The sequence below is a fragment of the Ranitomeya variabilis genome, chromosome 4 (assembly GCF_051348905.1).
Source record: "Ranitomeya variabilis isolate aRanVar5 chromosome 4, aRanVar5.hap1, whole genome shotgun sequence".
Lineage (NCBI taxonomy): Eukaryota > Metazoa > Chordata > Amphibia > Anura > Dendrobatidae > Ranitomeya > Ranitomeya variabilis.
In genome coordinates this window covers 456867709-456891879 of record NC_135235.1, presented here as the reverse complement: position 1 = coordinate 456891879, position 24171 = coordinate 456867709, and the positions used below count along the sequence as shown (strand labels likewise).

The following is a 24171-nucleotide window of genomic DNA, read 5'->3' as shown; positions in this document are numbered from 1 at the left end:
ATCTGCCATAGAGTTACAGAAATATGGGCTTTTTTATTTATATGCTTATTTTGATGGTCTTTGCCAAGGAGGCAGTGGTCTCATAGTAATTATGTAGAGCAGACTAGATACATGATCCTGTGAGGCACGCCACTTGATAAAAACTCTAAAAGCGCTAAATAAAACAAAATCTCTGGAATTGATTGGCTATGTTCCCACGATGAGTATATAGTGACTTACCTACTAAGTAAATTAGATTACCTATTTTTTTCATTGCATTTTTGAGTCCCTTTTTTTACATGCGATTTCTAGTGAGTTTTTGACCCTGTAGTTTGTTGGTTTTTAAATGTCATGTTGTAAATAAAGCTGCTTTGCTTTTGATACTTCGTGGTATTTGACTTCGACAAAACTTTATTGATACAGTTATATGTGGATTACATGTGTTTTTAGTGCATTTTTGCAGCGTAGATGAACTAAAAACATATATGCGTTTTAACCTGAGGATTTTCTGAATCTAATGCAATTCTGTGGGGAAAATCCGCACGTAAAATTCAGCGTTGCAACAATAAAAATTGACAGGTTGCCGATTTCATACATGTACGACAGGTCAGTTTATGCACATAAAAAGGAAAACACATGAGTATGAGATTTTTTGCTCAGCAAAAATATGCAGCGCAGAACCCTTACCAAAAATGCATGGTGGGAATTTAACCTATGGCGGATTTTTAAAAAAATGTAAAAAATGAATATTGAGGGGAGCAGCAGGAAAAAAATAAGAGCAAAATTTAGCCATGGTTGACCTAGTGGCGACTCCTGTTTAAATGATATATAAAGCCAAATATCTGATCACCACCAGACTGCCTGTTCTATTGAAGAACATATTGGTTATGCTTTAATATGAATAACAACATTTATGTTTTATGTTTTAGTGTGTGCACATTCACAAATTCCTTTATTTACTTTTAGAAGTAAATTGATTTGTTTTACTTTACAGAAGGAACAGTTTGGTCTTTATGCTTTTTATAGCAAGAACAAACCTCAGTCTGACCGACTACTACAAGAACATGGAGCAGCGTTTTTTAAGGTAAGGGCAAGGCAAACTCATTGATAATACGGAATAACAGAAGTCTCAAGTATCAAGTTATTTTTTATTGTTTTACCTCCTAAAGCAGTGTTCCCCAACTCCGGTCCTCAAGAGCCACCAACAGGTCATGTTTTCAGGATTTCCTTAGTATTGCCCAGGTGATTGAATGCTTGTCTGTCCAAGTGATGCAATTATCACCTGTGCAATAGTAAGGAAATTGAAAACATGACCTGTTGGTGGCTCTTGAGGACCGGAGTTGGGGAACACTGTCCTCAAGCAACAGATAAAAGAAAGGTGGATGAAATGTTGCTATGTTTTTTTCCCTTCCCTGACCTCTGTCGGTTGATAATTTGGCACTGAGCAGAAGAAATCTAGACTGGTTACTAGGTAAAGGTAAAAACACCAAAAACAGGCAGAGATGCTTACCTGTCTGAATAGGCCTCAATACTAATGCACAAGCAGGATGCAGCGGACCCAAATGAAATAGCAAATGCACAGGTGCAATACCTGATGAGACAGCCAGCCTTCAATAAGGGTTTGGCCGTGTGGTGCACCCGTGCACTAAGATAAAAACTGTATGTGGCGTGTTCACACAGGGAATGCAGGCATCTGGCTCCAGCCTATTAATAACGCCCTATGGCGGGCTGCCCAGTGCCAAAATGCATCCCGTGTGAACAGAGGCCACAGTGTACAGAACCAATTGGGCCCAGCTGCACCCTGCAAAAAGATATACGTGCAAAATCAAAACATATAAATATATGTAAGGTATTGGTTGATATTCTGGCCATAATATGGAAGCTGGCAACCCACGTCAAGGGTCCTTACTTATTGCCAGTCCTACACTAACATGAAAAACACCAAAAAAGGAACAGTCCAAGAAAAAACACCAAAAACAGGCAGAGATGCTTACCTGTCTGAATAGGCCTCAATACTAATGCACAAGCAGGATGCAGCGGACCCAAATGAAATAGCAAATGCACAGGTGCAATACCTGATGAGACAGCCAGCCTTCAATAAGGGTTTGGCCGTGTGGTGCACCCGTGCACTAAGATAAAAACTGTATGTGGCGTGTTCACACAGGGAATGCAGGCATCTGGCTCCAGCCTATTAATAACGCCCTATGGCGGGCTGCCCAGTGCCAAAATGCATCCCGTGTGAACAGAGGCCACAGTGTACAGAACCAATTGGGCCCAGCTGCACCCTGCAAAAAGATATACGTGCAAAATCAAAACATATAAATATATGTAAGGTATTGGTTGATATTCTGGCCATAATATGGAAGCTGGCAACCCACGTCAAGGGTCCTTACTTATTGCCAGTCCTACACTAACATGAAAAACACCAAAAAAGGAACAGTCCAAGAAAAAACACCAAAAACAGGCAGAGATGCTTACCTGTCTGAATAGGCCTCAATACTAATGCACAAGCAGGATGCAGCGGACCCAAATGAAATAGCAAATGCACAGGTGCAATACCTGATGAGACAGCCAGCCTTCAATAAGGGTTTGGCCGTGTGGTGCACCCGTGCACTAAGATAAAACTGGGCAGCCCGCCATAGGGCGTTATTAATAGGCTGGAGCCAGATGCCTGCATTCCCTGTGTGAACACGCCACATACAGTTTTTATCTTAGTGCACGGGTGCACCACACGGCCAAACCCTTATTGAAGGCTGGCTGTCTCATCAGGTATTGCACCTGTGCATTTGCTATTTCATTTGGGTCCGCTGCATCCTGCTTGTGCATTAGTATTGAGGCCTATTCAGACAGGTAAGCATCTCTGCCTGTTTTTGGTGTTTTTTCTTGGACTGTTCCTTTTTTGGTGTTTTTCATGTTAGTGTAGGACTGGCAATAAGTAAGGACCCTTGACGTGGGTTGCCAGCTTCCATATTATGGCCAGAATATCAACCAATACCTTACATATATTTATATGTTTTGATTTTGCACGTATATCTTTTTGCAGGGTGCAGCTGGGCCCAATTGGTTCTGTACACTGTGGCCTCTGTTCACACGGGATGCATTTTGGCACTGGGCAGCCCGCCATAGGGCGTTATTAATAGGCTGGAGCCAGATGCCTGCATTCCCTGTGTGAACACGCCACATACAGTTTTTATCTTAGTGCACGGGTGCACCACACGGCCAAACCCTTATTGAAGGCTGGCTGTCTCATCAGGTATTGCACCTGTGCATTTGCTATTTCATTTGGGTCCGCTGCATCCTGCTTGTGCATTAGTATTGAGGCCTATTCAGACAACTAGGTAAAGGTACCCATACACCTTAGATAGCTGTAGGTTGAATGACTGTTTGGTCGGTAGCTACATATGTAGCAAAGGTTATCATGACTCACAACGCACCATCTTGATAACTTGTCACAAATGTTTATTTCATTTCAGAAGATTAAGAGAACTTAACACTGCCCAAGCCATTGACAGATGACAAATTAGGTCTCAAAAGACAGTTTTTTTTGTGCCATGATATCCCAGTGCTGTGTTATCTGAGTCAAGGTAACCTTTACTAGATCTGTATCTCTTGGCTCAGCCATGGAAACAAAAGGCATTGGAATTCAAACTGGCCATACTTTCTCTTCCCTGAGATCATATATCAGGACAGTCAAGAGGCTTCCATACACATTAGGCCTCTTTCACACATCCTTTTTTAGGCCCCGGCACACATAGCGATTTACCAACGATCACGACCAGCGATACGACCTGGCCGTGATCGTTGGTAAGTCGCTGTGTGGTCGCTGGGGAGCTGTCACACAGACAGCTCTCTCCAGCAACCAACGATCAGGGGAACGACTTCGGCATCGTTGAAACTGTCTTCAACGATGCCGAAGTCCCCCTGCAGCACCCGGGTAACCAGGGTAAACATCGGGTTACTAAGCGCAGGGCCGCGCTTAGTAACCCGATGTTTACCCTGGTTACCAAAAAAAACAAACAGTACATACTCACCATCTGATGTCCGTCAGGTCCCTTGCCGTCTGCTTCCTGCTCTGACTGAGTGCCGCCGTACAGTGAGAGCAGAGCGCAGCGGTGACATCACCGCTGTGCTGTACTTTCACTTTCACTTTGCGGCGCTCAGTCAGTGTGGGAAGCAGACGGCAAGGGACCTGACGGACATCAGATGGTGAGTATGTACTGTTTGTTTTTTTTGGTAACCAGGGTAAACATCAGGTTACTAAGCGCGGCCCTGCGCTTAGTAACCCGATGTTTACCCTGGTTACCAGTGAAGACATCGCTGGATCGGTGTCACACACACCGATTCAGCGATGTCAGCGGGACCTCAACGACCAAAAAAAGGTCCAGGCCATTCCGACACGACCAGCGATCTCACAGCAGGGGCCTGATCGCTGGTACGTGTCACACATAGCGAGATCGCTACTGAGGTCGCTGTTGCGTCACAAAACTTGTGACTCAGCAGCGATCTCGCTAGCGATCTCGCTATGTGAGATGGGGCCTTTAGAATCGGACACAATCCGTCAAAGTGTTGAAAAGACGGATCCTGTGCCGATTGTAAGAAACTGATGCACTGGATCCGTTTTTTTAATGGATCTGTTGAAGCAGCTGCTGCCGGAATTTAAAGAAACAGAATTCTGGAGAGAGAGAGAGAGATATTCTTCCGGGCATGCTCTGTTTCAAAAAACGCAATCCGTCACTGGATTCTGTCTTTTTCTAAAAATGACGGATTGTGACTGATTCTAAAAAACGGATGTGTGAAAGAAGCCTTGGATGGTCACCAGGTCCCAACTATGTTAACAGGTGCTTTGTCAAAGATAAGCCAAATATAAAGAGTTATGGTTCGTGCTTTGTCAAAGATAAGCCAAATACAAAGAGTTACGGTTTTTAAGCAGAAAAAAAGGAAATAAGTCAGCTCACCTGGCTAATTCATGGATTCCTAAGGTCCAGGACTCGCACGGATATACGCTGAGCAGCTGATGCAGGAACATATGAAAGGTAGGTAGGATCCAGCGAGAGATTGCGACCTTTTAGTAAAATATAGCTTTTAATGAGCACCAATCATGGTACCATGATTAAGACTCAAGTCGAAACGCGTTAGTCCTAACGCTGCATTGTTTGCATTGTGCTGCTACATGCTAGTGTTTTATTTGGTGGATCACTATTCTGTGATGTTGTTTAATGCAAGTTCGCAGTCTTTCACTAGATCCTTCCTACTTTTCTTTGATGGTTTTTAAAAACCAAAATTTGAGATAGAAATGACATGAAACATCAGGGGGGCTAGAGAGTAGAACCCACTGACAAATAGCAGGACTAAAAAAATAAAGTGCAAAAGTGCTTTATTAAAGTGAAAAAGTGCAATAATAATTTACATGATAATCCTATCCAGGAAGAACAATAATAATGATGTATACACAATTTAAACATGTATACTCAATTAAAACCCTCTTTAGGCTATCCTTAGAATCCATAAGTTAGACATTCTATATAAGGTGTATGTTTAAAAACAGTGCAAAATGAACAAAAAATAGTCCATGGGATAAACAGTTCCCTAAATTTAGAAAGGGACCCAATCACATGCAGGCCTAAACAGAGAACCGATAACTTGTGTAGTCCACCTGGGAATAAACCAAAAGAGAAGGGGCCCATTCAAATACTTTGAAAACCTCCGCCATTAGTCCTCTCCCATATCATGGAATATAGGGTGATGCCAACTAGAGACATAAGCAAAAGAATAATAATTAAAATAAAATAAAATGTGATAAAAATCATCAAAAGCAAAAAAACAACTACCCCCAAACCCAATAAAAAGATACCAATCTAAAGGAATGCTGCAAAGCACAAATTTACATTTAGTCCCTGGGGACTGAGAGTGCCAAGATGGTAAATCCATCGGATTTTCACCTGAGCTAGAATTTTGCCTAGGTCACCCCTCGAGATCCCAAATCTACTTGGTCAGTCCCCTAGATGCTTAACCACTGTGAGTACAGTTGTGATATTTCTTTTTAAGTGTCAAGGTAATGATTTAAGGAGATCCTCATCATCCACAGAATGAGCTTCTTCATTATCTCAAACGTGCTCACGAACCCTAATTTTAAGTTTGCGGGTAGTTAACCCAATATACAACTTGCCACATGGCATTCAGCATGTACTATATAATTGTCTAAGGGTCACTTCCGTCTGCCTGTCTGTCTTTCTGTCTGTCTGTCTTTCTTTCTGTCTGTCGCGGATATTCATTGGTCGCGGCCAGCCAGTGGGCATAGACAAAAGGGCAGGGGAGGCCAGGACGTATGCAGAGCGAGTCCCCGCCCACTCCGTACAGACCCGGACAGAAGCGCTGCAAAGCGGGCGGAGTCACCATGAGGAGGGCGGAGCCGGCCGGGACCATGGGCGCTGTTGGGCCTACCGCGGCCAAAAGCTGGGGACTAAATTAGCGGCCGCGGGTCGCAACCAGCCAGTGAGTGGAGACAAAAGGGCAGGGGAGGCCAGGCAGTATGCAGAGCGAGTCCTCGCCCACTTCGTACAGGCCTGGCCAGAAGCGCTGAAAAGGGGGCAGAGTCGCCGTGAGGAAGGCGGAGCTGGCTAGGACCATCGGTGCTGTTGGGCCTACCGTGGCCAAAAGCCGGGGACTAAATTAGCGACCGCGGTCAGTGATGACAGCCACGGTCATTGATGACCGCGACAGCAAGAAACAGCGCAGCACATGCGGCGGTGACAGCTGCAAACGGAAGGTGAGTATATACTATGTGCCTGTGCAATATACTCCATGGGCTGTGCTATATACTACGAGGGATGTGCTACATACTACGTGGGCTCTGCAATATACTCTGTGGCCTGTGCTATATACTACGTGGGCTGTGCAATATACTACGTGGCTGGGCAATATACTCCGTGGCCTGTGCTATATACTACGTGGGCTGTGCAATATACTCCGTGGCTGGGCAATATACTACGTGGCTGGGCAATATACTACTTGGCTGTCCAATATACTACGTGGCTGTGCAAAATACTACGTGGCTGTGCAAAATACTACGTGGCTGGGCAATATACTACGTGGCTGGGCAATATACTATGTGGACATGCATATTCTAGAATACCCTATGCGTTAGAATCGGGCCACCATCTAGTGATAAATCACCCCCTTGGATGAACAATTTAAATGTTTTCTGATATCAAAAATATGTGAGCCATTAAACTTTCTGAAGTTTTTTGCTTTAACCAAGTTAAGTCAGGCCTTTGCATAAGCCACAGGGATCAAAATCATGTGATATAAGATTCATTGTCCATTTTCCTTTTTCGGATCATAATGGCTAAGAACCAATATGTCTTTGAGATTAGCTGTTTGTTTAGCCACACATGACAGGGAGGATGTATAAAAGTCATCATTCTTGCCAATATATGTCCTATGTAAAAACTGACATATAACTGAACCCATGCAGACCCCATAATAATCAATGGAGCACCGCTTGTATTACTGATGCAAATGAATACTTTTGCTCTTGCCCCTCTAAGTGGAACACACAAATGGAATCAACAGAAATATGAACATAGCCTTACTCTAATTGCATCAGCATATTCTTAAAATGCAATACATGTGTTTTGGTAATAAAGCGGTGAATACTGAACCCTGGGAAGGGACTTAAGGAGTGTTAATGGTCCACAGGTTTAAGGGCGCAAAATACGTGCCTTGCCCCAAGCACTGGCAACCCACGGTACGCCAACGGGCTCTTTCTTCTACCACAGTTCAGTTCCAGTGAATAGAACTGAGGTGCAGTACCAGACATAAAAATAAAAGCACTGATGGAGCAGTGCCTGTCTCGCAATAGGTGCTATGGCAGTACCACAGTAAATTCTAAGACCCATGCATTTTGCTCAAGAAGTTCCATTATACCCTTTCCGACATCGGGTGTAATAGTATGCCGATGTCGGATACCCTCTCTTTGATGTGGGCTCCGGCAGTAAGGCCACATCTTTCCCGGGACATGTCAGCTGTTTTGAACAGCTGACATGTGCCCGCAATAGCCTCAGGCGGAATCGCAATCCACCAGCGGCTATTAACTAGTTAAATGCAGCTGTCAAACACTGACAGCAGCATTTAAATGGTGCTTACGGCAATTGCGCCGGAAATACGTACACGGTCACGTGATCACAGGTCACCGATGTGTTGGCATGACAACCCAAGGTCTCCGGGAGACCTCTCTGGTTGTCACTGCCGGATTGCTGTGAGTGCCACCCAGTGGTCGGCGCTTATAGCAACTCGGCAATTCTGCTACATAGAGGCGATCTGACCATCGCCTCTATGTAGCAGAGCCGATTGAGTTGTGCCAGCTTCTAGTCTCCTATGGAGACTATTAAAGCATGGCAAAAGTAAAAAAAAAAATGTGTTTAAAAATATAAAAAAAATTAAAAAATATAAAAGCTCAAATCATCCCCCTTTTGCCCCATTCAAAATAAAACAATAAAAATAAAATCAAACATACACATTTTTGGTATCACCGGATTCGGAATCGCCCGATCTATCAATAAAAAAAGGATTAACCTGATTGCTAAACGGCGTAGCGAGAAAAAAAGTCAAAACGCCAGAATTACGTTTTTTTGGTCACCGTAACGGGCGATCAAAAGATTGTAACTGCACCAAAATCATTAAAAACATCAGCTTGGTGCACAGAAAATAAGCCCTCACCCAACCCCAGATCACGAAAAAGAGAGACGCTACGGGTCTCGGAAGATGGCGCAATTTTTTTTTTTTTTTTAGCAAAGTTTGGACATTTTTTTCACCACTAAGATAAAAAAAGAACCTAGACATGTTTGGTGTCTATGAACTCGTAATGACCTGGAGAATCATAATGGCAGGTCAGTTTTTGCATTTAGTGAACCTAGCAAAAAAACAAACAAACAAACACAAGTGTGGTACTGCACTTTTTTTGCAATTTCACTGCACTTGGAAATGTTTTCCTGTTTTCTAGTATACGACATGGTAAAATCAATGGTGTCATTCAAAAGTACAACTCGTCCTGCAAAAAAAGCTGCGGTCATGCAGAGGTTAAAGAAACATAATGGAAAACTTTGGAGAACATCATTTTACATATTGCTATTTTGTACTTGTGCATCATCTTTGTGTTGTTCCCACAGAGAAAGCAGCAGGATTTGGGAGACAAGATGGATCTCTCTTCCTATCTACTAAAGCCCATCCAGCGAATCAGCAAGTACAGTCTGCTCCTGCAGGACATGGAGTGGGAGTGCAAAGGACAGAGTACCAGGGAGGCAGAGCTGAAGGCTGCACGTGAGGTTGTCAGATTCCAGCTACGTCATGGGAATGATCTCCTGGCCATGGATGACATTCAGGATTGTGACGTAAGAAATTAAAGAGAACCTCTTTCTATACTGATTCACTACTGGGGGTGGGGTCTCTCAGTGAGCACCTATTTATCAGCTACAGTTAATAGCTTATGTCCAGCAGTTCTGGATGGATCTAACTTTTGGCTGCCTGAGCAATAGATAATATGGTACCACTTTCCTTTCCAAAATTAGAAATGGGCAATAGCAGCAATGAGCTGTATAAATGCCAAATACAGTCAAATTGGGGTGCTACTGGTTCTCACCCCAGCTCATAAAAGGAGCACCTATGCCAGCACTAGCCTGTAGGTCCATGGCATCTACAGGTCCTTCTCAAAAAATTAGCATATAGTGTTAAATTTCATTATTTACCATAATGTAATGATTACAATTAAACTTTCATATATTATAGATTCATTATCCACCAACTGAAATTTGTCAGGTCTTTTATTGTTTTAATACTGATGATTTTGGCATACAACTCCTGATAACCCAAAAAACCTGTCTCAATAAATTAGCATATCAAGAAAAGGGTCTCTAAATGACCTATTACCCTAATCTTCTGAATCAACTAATTAACTCTAAACACATGCAAAAGATACCTGAGGCTTTTAAAAACTCCCTGCCTGGTTCATTACTCAAAACCCCCATCATGGGTAAGACTAGCGACCTGACAGATGTCAAGAAGGCCATCATTGACACCCTCAAGCAAGAGGGTAAGACCCAGAAAGAAATTTCTCAACAAATAGGCTGTTCCCAGAGTGCTGTATCAAGGCACCTCAATGGTAAGTCTGTTGGAAGGAAACAATGTGGCAGAAAACGCTGTACAACGAGAAGAGGTGACCGGAACCTGAGGAAGCAGTGGACTGAGTCTGGTGTGGAAACATCCAGAGCCACCGTGCACAGGCGTGTGCAGGAAATGGGCTACAGGTGCTGCATTCCCCAGGTAAAGCCACTTTTGAACCATAAACAGCGGCAGAAGCACCTGACCTGGGCTACAGAGAAGCAGCACTGGACTGTTGCTAAGTGGTCCCAAGTACTTTTTTCTGATGAAAGCAAATTTTGCATGTCATTCGGAAATCAAGGTGCCAGAGTCTGGAGGAAGACTGGGGAGAAGGAAATGCCAAAATGCCTGAAGTCCAGTGTCAAGTACCCCACAGTCAGTGATGGTGTGGGGTGCCATGTCAGCTGCTGGTGTTGGTCCACTGTGTTTCATCAAGGGCAGGGTCAATGCAGCTAGCTATCAGGAGATTTTGGAGCACTTCATGCTTCCATCGGCTGAAATGCTTTATGGAGATGAAGATTTCATTTTTCAGCACAACCTGGCACCTGCTCACAGTGCCAAAACCACTGGAAATGGTTTACTGACCATGGTATTACTGTGCTCAATTGGCCTGCCAACTCTCCTGACCTGAACCCCATAGAGAATCTGTGGGATATTGTGAAGAGAAAGTTGAGAGACGCAAGACCCAACACTCTGGATGAGCTTAAGGCCGCTATTGAAGCATCCTGGGCCTCCATAACATCTCAGCAGTGTCACAGGCTGATTGCCTCCATGCCACGCCGCATTGAAGCAGTCATTTCTGCCAAAGGATTCCCGACCAAGTATTGAGTGCATAACTGAACATTATTATTTGATGGTTTTTTTGTTTGGTATTAAAAAACACTTTTATTTGATTGGTCGGGTGAAATATGCTAATTTATTGAGACAGGTTTTTTGGGTTATCAGGAGTTGTATGCCAAAATCATCAGTATTAAAACAATAAATGACCTGACAAATTTCAGTTGGTGGATAATGAATCTATAGTATATGAAAGTTTAATTGTAATCATTACATTATGGTAAATAATGAAATTTAACACTATATGCTAATTTTTTGAGAAGGACCTGTATATACTTTTCTATGATCTCTACTGCATTGTTTTTTCTTCTTTTTTCTATATGTGTTTTAACATAAATAAGCACCTGGAAAAATGGGAGAATTTTCAGTTCTATTTATCATGTTTTATGTGTGTTCTATACACATTGTGTCACATTGTCACCATAAGAGGATTGTGTGATTGGTGTTGTCTTATGTTGTAGCTTTCAGGCAATAGGAATGGTGTTGTATTGTAACTCATAGCAAATGAACATTACTTTGGACATTTGTAATACAGACGCTAAAGTCCCACCCCCAGTACAGCCTGGGAATGCCCCCTATATAAGCACCGCCCCTTTCAAATTTGCCAGTATGGTATCAAAAAAATTGGGACAATCCCAGCAATTTGGAAACTATGCTAATATGGTGATAATCTGTTTGATGCATAACAATTTTGCAGCCTTTGTGGGTGGTGAACACTGTATATCTGTGATCTGGCTTCATGGAAGCTTCGTTGGTTACAATTATCCTGTGTTCCTCTGCAACCTGCTTGCAAGTATTCCTGTCTTGTGGTTAATTAGAATATTTGTGTGAAAGTTTACTTATGCAGGATTTGCTCCTTACATCCCCTTGAAAGATGGCAGGGGAAATGCAGCGCCCCCACCGCCGCAGGGCCGAGGGGTACCCGAGTCTCTGCTCTGGGGTTGTCACGGTGGCTAGGCCCGGTCCGTGACCCTGCTGGTGGGGAGGCGACGTACAGTGAATGATAGATAAGGATGGTGATGCGGTGTAGTGCCAGACGCGGTAGAATAACGAGGACACCAGGTTGCAGTCTCTTTACCTCTTTACTGAAGATCTCTGGGTCCTCAATCCGGAATACGGTTAACCAGGCTGCGCAAGTCCGGCCGGTCCAATGGCACCTCCAGAGTTCTCTTTGCAGGTGGAAATCTGTGCCTTCCTGCTAGCGCTATGTGTTGTGGTCCTTCCCTGCTGTGCTTACGGAAAGTCCCCACAACTGTTGTGTCTGTTTCTTAAGTTCCCTCACAACTCGATTAGATGATGTTCTGCTAATCTTCCGTCCCTCCCTGATGTTACGGTTAGGACGGCACCCGTATGACGGGTAGGCTCGGAGCTCTTCCGGGACCCTAGAGTCGCCCCTCTCCACTAGTTGCCCCCTATGTCTTCGTAGGTGTTTTAGGTGAGACAGCCCGCCTATGACTGACTGTCCTGCCGTTGGTTTGAAGTATTGCTTGAAGCTAGATTTATGAATACTTCCTCGGCGTTCCGGCCGCCGGTTGTGCGCCTCAGTAGAATGTTGCCTCGGTCTTGCAGCACGACTCCTACTGGTATTCTCCTTGTTGCTTTGATCTCGTTTCTCACTCAGCACAATCTCTCTCGCTTCCAATCCTTCCTTGGGCACCGCTGCTATACTGAGCAGGCACGGTTCTGTTACGTTCTCTCCAGTTGCCAGGCCTCTGTTAGGATCCCACCCCTGACAGGGACCCTACCAAATCTTCCCCCACAACACCCTCTGCCACAAGGTGTTGCCTGGTTCCAACCCAGTCAGCTTTCTGACTAACTTCCTGCCTGACCCCCAGTTTTACCAGTATGTGAGGAGTGGCCTAATGAATAGAACCCTTAGCTCCCCCTGGAGGCCCGGCTGTGAAATGTATTGGTGTCTGTGATACCTGGTCAGATGAACTCCTTCAGTGCCATCAGACGTACCATAGCTCCCCTTAGCGGCGGAGCCACAGTACTGCAACGACCAGGACTCTGGGGCGCTGCAGAAAGGTGAGAGACGGGTTTAAAATTCCCCATGAAATGTAGCGGGGAAGATGTAATATCAAGAACGTCAAAGCATTTATGGCTATTAGAGTAAAAGTGGATTACCAGTGCGCGAGAGGGGACATTAGGGAGAGCGAGACGTATTGAGCAGTGAGAGTAACTGCTCGGAACACAGCAGAGGGAAGACAGGAGGAGGAGTAAGATTAATCACATACACGCAGCAATGGACTGGGGCGCAGCGGAGACATCACACAGGGACAGAGACAAAGTACAGGATTAGATAGAGGCTGCTGTGGAAGAGCATCATTTACAATGGGAAGAAATCCCAGGCAGGAGATAGAGAGACCGAGGTCAACAGGGGGTAACCAGGCTACTGGTTCTAATACAAACAGCTCCGAGAGTCTCCTGTCCCTCAACAGACTGGACTACACGTGTCAAATATGCTACACCTGTGCCCGGTGTGCCCCAGCCACTGACTTCATATCACTGTCACTAAATCTGAACATCAGCATCTTCTGCGGCTGAATGGGTTTTCTGTGAAGCGCAGTCCCATAAGCCCTGGCCTTTAGCTCCGCAGCATGCTACCAGATCTGCTCTGCCTCCATGATATGAGATTGCTGATATATTGCTTTAATTTAGAAATGTAATAAGTACAGCTCGGTGCTTGGGCTGTTTTCCTCCTCCTCCTGTCAGACGGACAACTGGAAATTAAGTATTAGGATGTTGTGAGCAATGCAGAGATATTTTACCAGGGTAGGAACAACAAAAAATGTTAGCTCCCAAGCAAAGTAAAGCTCAGCTAAAAGCTCCCTTCCATCATCACTTCCTTACAAATGCACAGGGACGTAACTATGATAGATGCAGGGGTTGCAATCACACCCAGGCCCTGTAGCTTAGGAGGCCCAAAAACCTGTAATATTTGGGGGCCCTTGTAGAAGATTTTGTATTGGGGCCCAAGAGCTTCAAGTTACGCTACTGAGGCATGTTCATGATCATACTATGGAAATGTTAGTATATTTGACAGGTAATAGTCAAATCTGAGACCCGCAAAGCAAAAATCTTGCCACCTCCTTATCCAAATGTACATCCCGTTTTTAGGTTGAGTACTTCATCTTAGACACCCTTCCTTGAACGCAGGGGGCAGCATCTTTGCAACAATACTTTTTACACTTCAGAACTTCCTAATAGACATATGACTGTGTGGCGCCCCTGAGGCTCCAGTCGCCACAGAGTACTGCACTTCACCCAGAGGTGTGGGATTCCGCTCTCAGGTAAAGAGGGGGCACGGCACAGAACCCCACACCTACATCCAACACAGACAATTCAGTCAAGGCGAGGCTGGATAGGAAAGTGTGTTGGATGAGTGGGTGAGGTAAGTAGAGTAGGGGAGGAGCTAATTAGGAAGGAAAGTTAATTAGATAGTGAGAGGACAGAGAAGCAGGAAGATGTCCTAAGAAGGAGTTCCCTGTCAGAGGGAGCTAGAGAGAGATTGTGAGAGGAGCTTGTAAGAAACATCAGCTTAGGCGGAGATTGTGAGAGAAGTGGAGCTGAGCAGACGTGGGGGCTGCAGCTCCTGGCAGACAGAAAGACTGAAACAGACAGAAAGGCACTCCCACAGAGAGAGGGAGCTGAAGGAAAGTGAAACTACAGAAAGAACCTAAGGAAGGTGTCCTAGAGGCATGGGTCGTGAGAAGTCCACCCGTGGGGCTCGTATCCACTCTGACCATTGTCGGATGGAGGGACCAGGTTGCAGTGAGGTCCCTCAAACTAGTGGAGAAACTAAGAACTCAGCTAGCTAACCAGAGGCTGTGGCCTTCGTAAGAAGCACAGTCACAACTGCACACATTCGCTGAAAAGGCAGCCATGTAGGATTCGGGGGGGACTTAGCACTCACTGCCCAGCAGGATCCGTGGCTGCTGGCTTGGGACACTGTGTGGCAGGCGAGGGCGAGAGCCAGCACAGAAAGACGGCCAGAGAAAGGAACATAAGAAAGATGGTTCTGGAAAGTGCACCCAATTTGCTTGAGAACTGGCTGGATCACAAACCTGGAGGACACAGCACACCGGCTGGGGCAAGTAAGAACTGTGAGTAAACCATTGGAAACTGCACCACGCTGTATCCTCACATTTATTTACTGCGTCATCCACCCTGCACCACAACTACTACAACTACCATAAGCACCATCATCATCCTTAACACTACAGCTGCCCTGGGGTCTAGCTCTACCTTTGGCATGCTGTACCACCATGAGCCCCAGCGGACTCTGAAGCAGCGTCGGCTAACACCTGTATTGCCGAGTACCACAGGTGGTGTTACGAACAAACTTTATAACTTTATAAACTTTATTCCCATTTACTGCAACCCCTTTTATTGGACACCCAGGGCCATGGACCAGGTCACTGCTACCGTGACACATCCCCTTTAAGAACCGGCCCGGTACCGAGTACCCCACGGTCCTAGCGGGCTTTCCATCTGTACAGCGAAATGCCTTTTGGATGGCCTTGACAACAGGAAGAAGAATCTGTGGCATGCCTCTAACCATGGTGCTAATATCTAGCAATACTGTAACATCCATTGTATTCATTGATGAAAGATAGTATCTACAGCTGAAAATCCACAAAAGCTGACAAAACCCAACCCAAAACATACTCTTACTTTTGTGCATCTATCACAACGTTTTTACTTCCCAATCTGAGGGGAGCACAAATAGGAATGGACACCCTCATTCCCCCAATCTTTCACTTGCTAGGCTCCTTCCTGTCCTTTGATAAAATCACAGTTCTATTCTGTGGCTCTGCTAGCTTTCTTAGGCCGGGTTCACATTAGCGTTCGGGGGCTTTGCGGAGGACTGCGTAGAAGTATGCGGAAGCAGGCGGGGCTTAACGGAAGACATATGCAGCCCTCCCTAAAGCCCCCGAACGCTAATGTGAACCCGGCCTAAGTGATGAGTTTTATCTATCACCACGTACACCAATGTGCATAGGCAGAAAGCAACAATTTGATGGTGGGGATGAGTATAGCTAGAGCTCATGAATATTGAAGACTATATAGCAGAAGCAGGGTCAACTATATCAAATACTGTACCATCCCAATACAATTCAATGAACGTGTGGTGTGTTTTCACGGTGGTGCAGTGGTTAGCACAGCAGCCTTGCAGCGCTGGGGTCCTGGGTTCAAACCCCACCAAGGACAACATCTGCAAAGAGTTTGTATGTTCTCTCCGTGTTTGCTTGGGTTTCCTCCGGTTTCCTCCCACATTCCAAAGACATACTGATAGGGAATTTAAATTTGAGCCTCATTGGGGACAGCGATGATAATGTGTGCAAAACTGTAAAGCACTGCAGAATGTTAGCGCTATATAAAAATAAAGATTATTATTATTTGCATGGAGTCAGGTTTAAGATCTGAACATGCAGTTATAATCATAAGCCTTATATAAATTTTGGAGCAAAAATTTGATATCCTGTAAGGAGAAGGAGGACACTCCAGGTAGCCATTATGAACAGGCCAATCCCAAATCTGATGTGATGTACATGGTGGGAGGGTTTTGCAGTCTTGTTCAAATGTCATTCTGCTGTAGTTAACTAGTGATGCCAAAGCAAAGACAGGGTATGCATAGCAAATTTGTGGTTTCCTATTAGGGGAACTTGCTTGCTGCATAGCTCTTGATTACCATATTTTATAAGAATGGCGCAAGTGCTGTCAGAAATGATGGGTACTAATATTCATCCATCTTTTCCCAGTGGGTATGTACGGATATTTGCATGATATATTTGTGTATAATTATAATTTTTGGCGTAACTCTGTCTACATAATTATCTGTCTATGGGCCAAACCAAAGCACATTGAAATCATTAGGAGGATGCCAGTCCTTCAATATAAATATGACAGCTGTATGACGTAAGGTCAATTTCCTGGAATGCAGCTAAAGATGGGGCATATTTGTCTGAAATGTAATGTTCTTCCAAACCTTAGTGTTGTAGTATCTTAATTGTGCATTTACTGTCACTGCTTTTCATATTTACCTCTTGTCCATCTTCTTCACATGTATTTCAGGTTAACCTAAAGGAACAAGGCCGACTACTGCGCCAAGCGGAGTTTGTGATCTCCTACAGAAAGAGAAAGTGCCTCAGAAGGGTTTTTCTGTTTGAGGATCTGGTTCTTTTCAGCAAAACCAAAAAGGCTGCATCGGGAAAAGAGATCTATGTGTACAAGCAGTCCTTCAAGGTAATCTAAATTGTTCCTCTTCACTAGATTTTACATTCACTGTTTGTATCACATATTATATAGCATACAAATTTCTGAAATCTCAGAAAGTTCATTTTCATAATACATAGAACTAAATTCTTCCGTTATCTTAAATGAGAATATTTTAGTCATTGAGGTTCAAATCTGAAGACCAGTAGCCGAGAATGATTTTAGACTAGTCTTGACCTCATTTTCACTAAAAGCATAATGGCCGTCATTCTGAATTATAAATATTACTTTAACCCCATCCTGCATTAAGAGGTGACAGCAGCATTTAAATGGAACATGTGCCTCTCCTCACGCTTCCATCAGCTCTCCTTACTGCAATTGCAGGGACCTATAGGTTATCACGGATGAAGCCTGCTGAAGACCCATTTGACCGCCATCTTTTCATTATAAACTGCAATACTGTGGATCTCTTTATTTATATAGCGCCAACATATTCCGCAGCGCTTTACAGTTTTTTCACACATTATAATCGCTGACCCCGATGGGGCTCAAAATCTAAATTCCCTATCAGTATGTCTTTGGAGTGTGGGAGGAAACCGGAAAACATGCACGCAAACACACAAACTCCTTGCAGATATTGTCCTTGGTGGGATTTGAACGCAGGATTCCAGCGCTGCAAGGCTGCAGTGCTATCCACTGAGCCACCGTGCTGTCCATGGATCTGCACTATACAGCCACGTGATCAAACAGTTTCAAGTCCCCTAAAGGACTAAAAAATATTGAAAAATCTAAAAAAAAATTGTCAAAATCCAAATCCTCCCCTGGTTTTCAATGTTAAAAAAGAAGTTAAAAATAAACATATCTGATATTGCCACTTTGGTTAAAGATCAATCTATCCAATATTCCGATCATTCTCAGCCATGCAAGTAAATGAGTTCATGGGAACAGTCTGACTGCACTCAGATGACATCTGAGAGTAGTCTGATTTCCACTGACTGACAGAATGGAGAAGATGGAGATTTGCATAATCGACCTGATTTCTTCAGATGGGAGAATATACGGTCGCCTGCACCTGCCCAAATAAAAAAAAATCGATGCAAGTTTAGTATCTTCCTATTCAGACTGGCCTGGACGATTATGTTTCCAGGTTATTTTTATCACACAATGAATGACGTAAAATCAAAACCACAAAAAACAATGGCAGAATCACATTTTATTCATAATTACATGCCATTTGAAATTATTTTCCATTTTTAAGTACATTGTATGGTAAAATTAATGGTATTCTTCAAGATTACAGTTTGTCTGACGAAAAACCCTCATGCGTCTATGACGGATAAATGAGAAAGGATAAATAAAAATGATAGCTCTTGAAAGAAGGTGAGGAAAAAATGAAAGCGGTAAACAATTCCCTGGTCCTTAAATATAATACCGCAAACAAAATCAAAATTTCTCACAAAAAATTTATTTATTATTTTTTTTAGCACAAATCCCTTTATCTGTAGCTAATTATAAAAGTTTTCCAAAACTGAAAGTTATCTTTTATATGGCCTTTTATGTAGCCTCTTATATTGTGCATCAGTAAGTTTATTTCTACCATAATAGTAGCCTTCTTATTGCATCTAGGATGCGAGCTCCCATCGAGGTCCTTTGGGATAGTGTCCATCTAAAATTAACAGTGACATCTTCAGGGAAGGAGTCACAAAGTTGCATTTACTGTTGAAATTAAATGAAATATATTTTTCCAGAAGGGATCCTGGAGGAATAGCAACCTTTCCAACGTAGTGAAGAAGATTGATGGCTAGATTTGATTATCTTTACTAACGTGAGATAGTAATGTATATGATTTTTGTTTAATAGTGGATGTCCTATTGTAACAGCAGGTATTTTGACTATACCATCCTTTCTGAGTGAATTTTCCCCATGCCAGCATGTAAGGTAACCGTTCTTCTTCAGAAACTCTTTATAGTCTACAAAAAGGCCACCTTTTATAACCTATAGGGTTATCAGATATCTTGAGAGGCTGAATTCATCATCTCAGTAAGTAATTTATTGAATGACTTGATTTCATCATGTTTGTTAATGCCTAGACTTCTGAGATTGGCCTTACTCACACTTTGGGAGGCAGTGGACTGTGTTTTGAGATCTGGTTTCGAAGAAGAAAATTGGAGGACACGTATACTTTTCAAGCTCCTTCTCCTGATGTTAAGGAGGCCTGGACTGGGGACCTGCAGAAGATTCTTTGGGACCAGGCTATTAAAAATCGAGGTAATCTATGTGATGTGTATGTCATGTAGCCATAGTTGTTCGTTATTTAAAACCAGTTGAGCTCCAAAATGATGGATCCCATCACCTCCATCCATTCCCAAAGCAAAGCAGTTAAAGAACCTACTAGAGTGTACAAACCCCTACAATGGTGTTGAGCATTTCTTGTAAATCAGTATTGGCCATGCTATTTTGACTTAAAATCTAATTTCCTATTTTTTTTTAACAAAGCGTCACTATTGCTCTTGGACATTACCCTCCCCACTTTAGCAGAACTCTGATGAGCTGCATCTACACAGAAACCCCTCAGCAACTTGTTCTACCAGTCCAGCTGGGCTTCAAGCTAGCAAATTATTTTGCTGTCAATGTAATTGGGCTGTTTTGGCTTATACGGGGGGTTGCTCTATTACGGTTTGTGTTGCTTTCCCGAGTGCGCTGGGTGTTAGAGGTTTATATTGAAGACATTTGAGAGTACACAGTCCATCTAGCTAGAATAAATATAACTTGTCAATTGAGAAAGTGGCACTAATGTCAGAAAACTACTACCTAACTTGTCAGAGTTGTATTTATCATATAATCAAACCAAGCCTATTCTACTAGAAAAGTGAGTGGAAGGCAGCACAAAATGACATTCTCTTCCTAGTGACGTAACGATAAGATGGAAAGATTATTATTTGCTGATATTTATATTGTGTAATAATCTATAACAATAAAAATATAACCTGCTCAAAGTACAAAAACTATTAGTGAATATCTTATACATTTTGATTCCTTTCACATTTTATTAGCACCGGGCAGGTATACCACCAGGGCAGCAAAGATATAACAGTTCTCCACTGGATACAACCTGCACTGATTCCTTATAGTAACTAATGTGGTGATGTGTTGTTGGCATGTTTTAGGAAATGTGAACATGCCTGGTGGGAGTTGACATTCACATGACAGAAACACATGAGCCATCACTCACCTCAACAAGCTTGTTACTATAAAAACCATTGTTATGTCTTGTGGTCTCCATGTGCTTAGTTCTTCTATCATTCTTCTACAGAAATGCGAAGGCAGGAAAGAGCATTCTCTGGTTTGGGATGCAAGCCATTCACTGACATCCAGCCAAGTGAGGCTGCCATCAGCAGTAGAGCCATCCCTCTCACTGGCAATGGAGAAATTAGTAAGGCTTTAGATTTTACGATGTGTGTGAATTTCATGTACAGTTGAGGCAGTATAAAGTATAATGAAGATTAATTTATTGAATGTGGATTCCTTAAAGTATTAAGTTTGGAAGTGATACCCCCTATACATGGGATAGGGGATAACTTCCCAACCTCTGAGGGTTGAACTGCTCTTGACACCTCATAACCGAGCGCTGTGCTCTGGTTTTCTTCATCACTCCCATAAGAATAAATGGTGTGTCATTTTACATGAACGACCACCGCTCCATTCACACAGGGTTCTTCAGGGCTCCGGTTCTCAGAATTGGTGGGGTACCAGTGGTCGGACCTCCATTGATCGCAAAGTTATCCCATATCCCTTTCATAAGGGATAACCTACAAACTTGAGAATACTCCTTTAATATCTCTCTCTTACTTTTTCTACACTAGATGAAAACCTTCATTCTTCACCTTCTGCAGCTCTATCATTCCCAACGTCCCCTCCACCACTTCGCTCTATGTCAGTAGGCTCTCGAAGTAGTGCTAGCAGTGCTGTATCTCTTGGAGGATGCTCTTCCACCTCTTCTGGTCGGGGTTCTCTCAGCCCTCTACATGGATGTCCTGGGACTGAGCAGCAGTGGAGATGCTGTAGGACCGAACCCTCCCAGGATAAGGAACCCAGCATTTTTCTGAGTGAGTCTAAACGACCCTTCTAGTGGAACTATCAAAACTCTGTGGCAGTGTTCCCTAACTCCGGTCCTCAAGATCCATCAACAGGTCATGTTTTCAGGATTTCCTTAGTATTGCACAGGTGATTGAATTATTGCCTGTGCAGGTGATGCAATTATCACCTGGGCAATACTAAGGAAATATTGAAAACATGACCTGTTGGTGGCTCTTGAGGACCGGAGTTGGGGAACACTGCTCTATGGTATAAGAGAACCATTGTGTAACTTATATGGTAATTGGGTAAAAACTATACTGCTTTAGTGTGCTCTTATACTTTGTCAACTAATGTCAGAAAAGTATATGGCAAAACAGTAGGCCCACCTGAGTCATTTTGTTGCTACGTTGCATTTTTGTCTAGAAAATAATAAACAGTGAGGTGGGTTGACCCAATGAAGGGGAATGAAAAATCTGTAGTCACACCATGTGACTACAGACTGCCGAATCATGACCATCTGCAATGATCACACTGTCACAAGTCACGTCACCTGTATTTCCTGTGTGAGTGGTCACGTGACCGCATTTCAGCGATTCCTATACTTGCGCTCACATACCGATTAGTCTCACCTGACTTCGCTGAATTGAAGAGAATTGAAAGTATCCCATGAGTCTATTCAGCACGTAACTGAAAGTATGCAACTCGAAGAAATGTGGGCACATAACCTCACACCCACAATGGGGAATACGTGGGAATCTTCACAGTGTGTGCACTAACTTGACCGCAGACACTTCTGAGGTTTTTCAGCCCCTTTAATCTTTGTGATTGGCAGCTTCCAATGCCGAAAGATGAATCGGATATTCTACCCCAAAGCAAGTGATGGAAACACAATATAAGGCTGCCGTCACACTAGCAGTATTTGGTCAGTATTTTACATCAGTATTTGTAAGCCAAAACCAGCAGTGGGTGATAAATGCAGAAGTGGTGCATATGTTCCTATTATACTTTTCCTCTATTTGTTCCACTCCTGGTTTTGGCTTACAAATACTGATGTAAAATACTGACCAAATACTGATAGTGTGACGGCAGCCTAATAGTTAGTGGTCAAAACTCACAATACACATACAAAAATAATGTCACCCCCATTATAGGAGATGATATGATTCTAATGTCACCTTGTTCTCATTTTCTTCTTCTACATCTTTAACTTTAATTCTTTCCTGTTTCTTTCAGCTGCCAGTTCTGGTTCCTCAGAAGGAAGTGTCAGTGGATTTAGCTCCCCTGAGACAAGCCAAATACCTGTATCTCATATAAATGCGTGTTATCCCCTGGAGTGCTGGCGCCCCCTACATGTTACAGACAAGCCCCCAGAAAACAGCATCCCATGAAAATATTGGATACAGAATCTACACAAACTTGTCTACTGAATGAAATATCTATATTTATGTGCCATTTATATATGTAAATATATTACATTCTAGTGAACATTAAAATATTCTAATGCTTATACATTTATGTTTCAGAAAGGATGAAAGTGATAGGACCACTATGCCAAATATGCTTTATTGTGTTGGAGGACTTACTGATGGTCATTTATTAAAAGTAAAAGGGAGACAAAAATTGCAAGTGTTTTATATGCCAATTAAACCACTTGGGAGCGTATCTACATTTCTTTAGTTTTTTTCAGTGCAGTTTATTCTATTTTTTGAGGTGTCTTATATGATTTGTCTGATGACTAGAACTATAACTTGCTTTAGTCACATGAATCTGAAATGGGATTTCTGCAGGTATTATTAAATGTCTAGATAACAAGTACTCCAAAACTGTTAATGATACAAGTTGGTGCTGAAAAGTACGTTACATTATAGAGACAATCACCTTCAATACCCAGGAGCCATTCTTCTTGATGACCGGATATTTCAGATGGGTCACTGATTCCATTTTTAGAACTAATGCCAATGGATTGTATGGTTAAGAGAATAATGATCATTTAAAGAGGACCTGTCACCAGATCAAAAGTGGACAGTTTTTGCTCTTATTTTATTCTTGTTGTTCCCCTGGATATTCTGTAATTTGTTTTTCTTAAATCCACCAGATGATTACAGTAATATGTACCTTTTTATTTAGTGCTAATCTTTTGGTCTTCACAAAGGGGTGTGGCTCACAGGGTAATAATACAGAGCAGCCCAAAGACACCCCCCAGAGGGTCCTGTGAGCCATGTCTCCTTGATAACTGACCATTAAAATTAGCATTAAATAAATAGGCCCATACCACTAGAACCATATGGCAAATTTAAAAAAAAAATAATGGAATACTCAGGAGAGCAGTGGGAACAAAGTAAGTGCAAAAACTGACCTCTTTCTACCTAGAGACAAGTCCTCTTTAAATGGGCCAAAATATCCAGAAACTTTGTAATGCAAGGTCAAAAACTGAAATTTGGCATAGTTCACTAAATAGAATGTATCTGCTTTGCTGCTCAGGCTGATTTCTTAACAATACTAACAATAGGTTACTGAAGACTGTCATCGACATTGTATAACAAAATTTAAACGTAAAATGCTATCATCTCTGTGTAGACAGTACAGATGGGTGGCACTTTTTTTCAAAACAATGTAAAGTAATTTATTTATTTCTAAATGTACTGGTCAATAAAGTTAAGTTCCCATGATTTTGGTGAGTTTTTGACACTTTGTATTTTTGCTGCTCAAAAAATGCAGCGTTTTACAGCTCCAGCAAAGTGGATGGAATTTATAGAAATCTAATAGCCAGTGTGCTTTCTTTTTTGCGATATGTTAACTGACTTGTAGTGTGTCTTTTAAATCCACAACATGTCAGTCTCTCTTGCTGAGTTTTATGTGGGATTTTCCCCATAGAATTGCACTAGATGCGGAAAATCCACAGGT

General features: G+C 42.8%; 1 protein-coding gene across 3 annotated transcripts in view; it reads left to right on the top strand.

The window, feature by feature from the left end:
- The window catches only part of KIAA1755 (KIAA1755 ortholog), an 81517-nt gene extending 57587 nt beyond the window's left edge, over positions 1–23930 (top strand). For all 3 annotated transcript variants that reach the window (XM_077251620.1, XM_077251621.1, XM_077251619.1), the window contains 7 exons: positions 974–1063; positions 9147–9368; positions 17050–17220; positions 19281–19458; positions 20504–20623; positions 21054–21296; positions 22501–23930. In XM_077251620.1, coding sequence (XP_077107735.1) covers positions 974–1063; positions 9147–9368; positions 17050–17220; positions 19281–19458; positions 20504–20623; positions 21054–21296; positions 22501–22655 — 1179 coding nt within the window. In that variant the 3' untranslated portion in view covers positions 22656–23930. The remainder of the gene's footprint in view (positions 1–973; positions 1064–9146; positions 9369–17049; positions 17221–19280; positions 19459–20503; positions 20624–21053; positions 21297–22500) is intronic.
- The last annotated feature ends 241 nt before the right edge of the window (positions 23931–24171 follow it).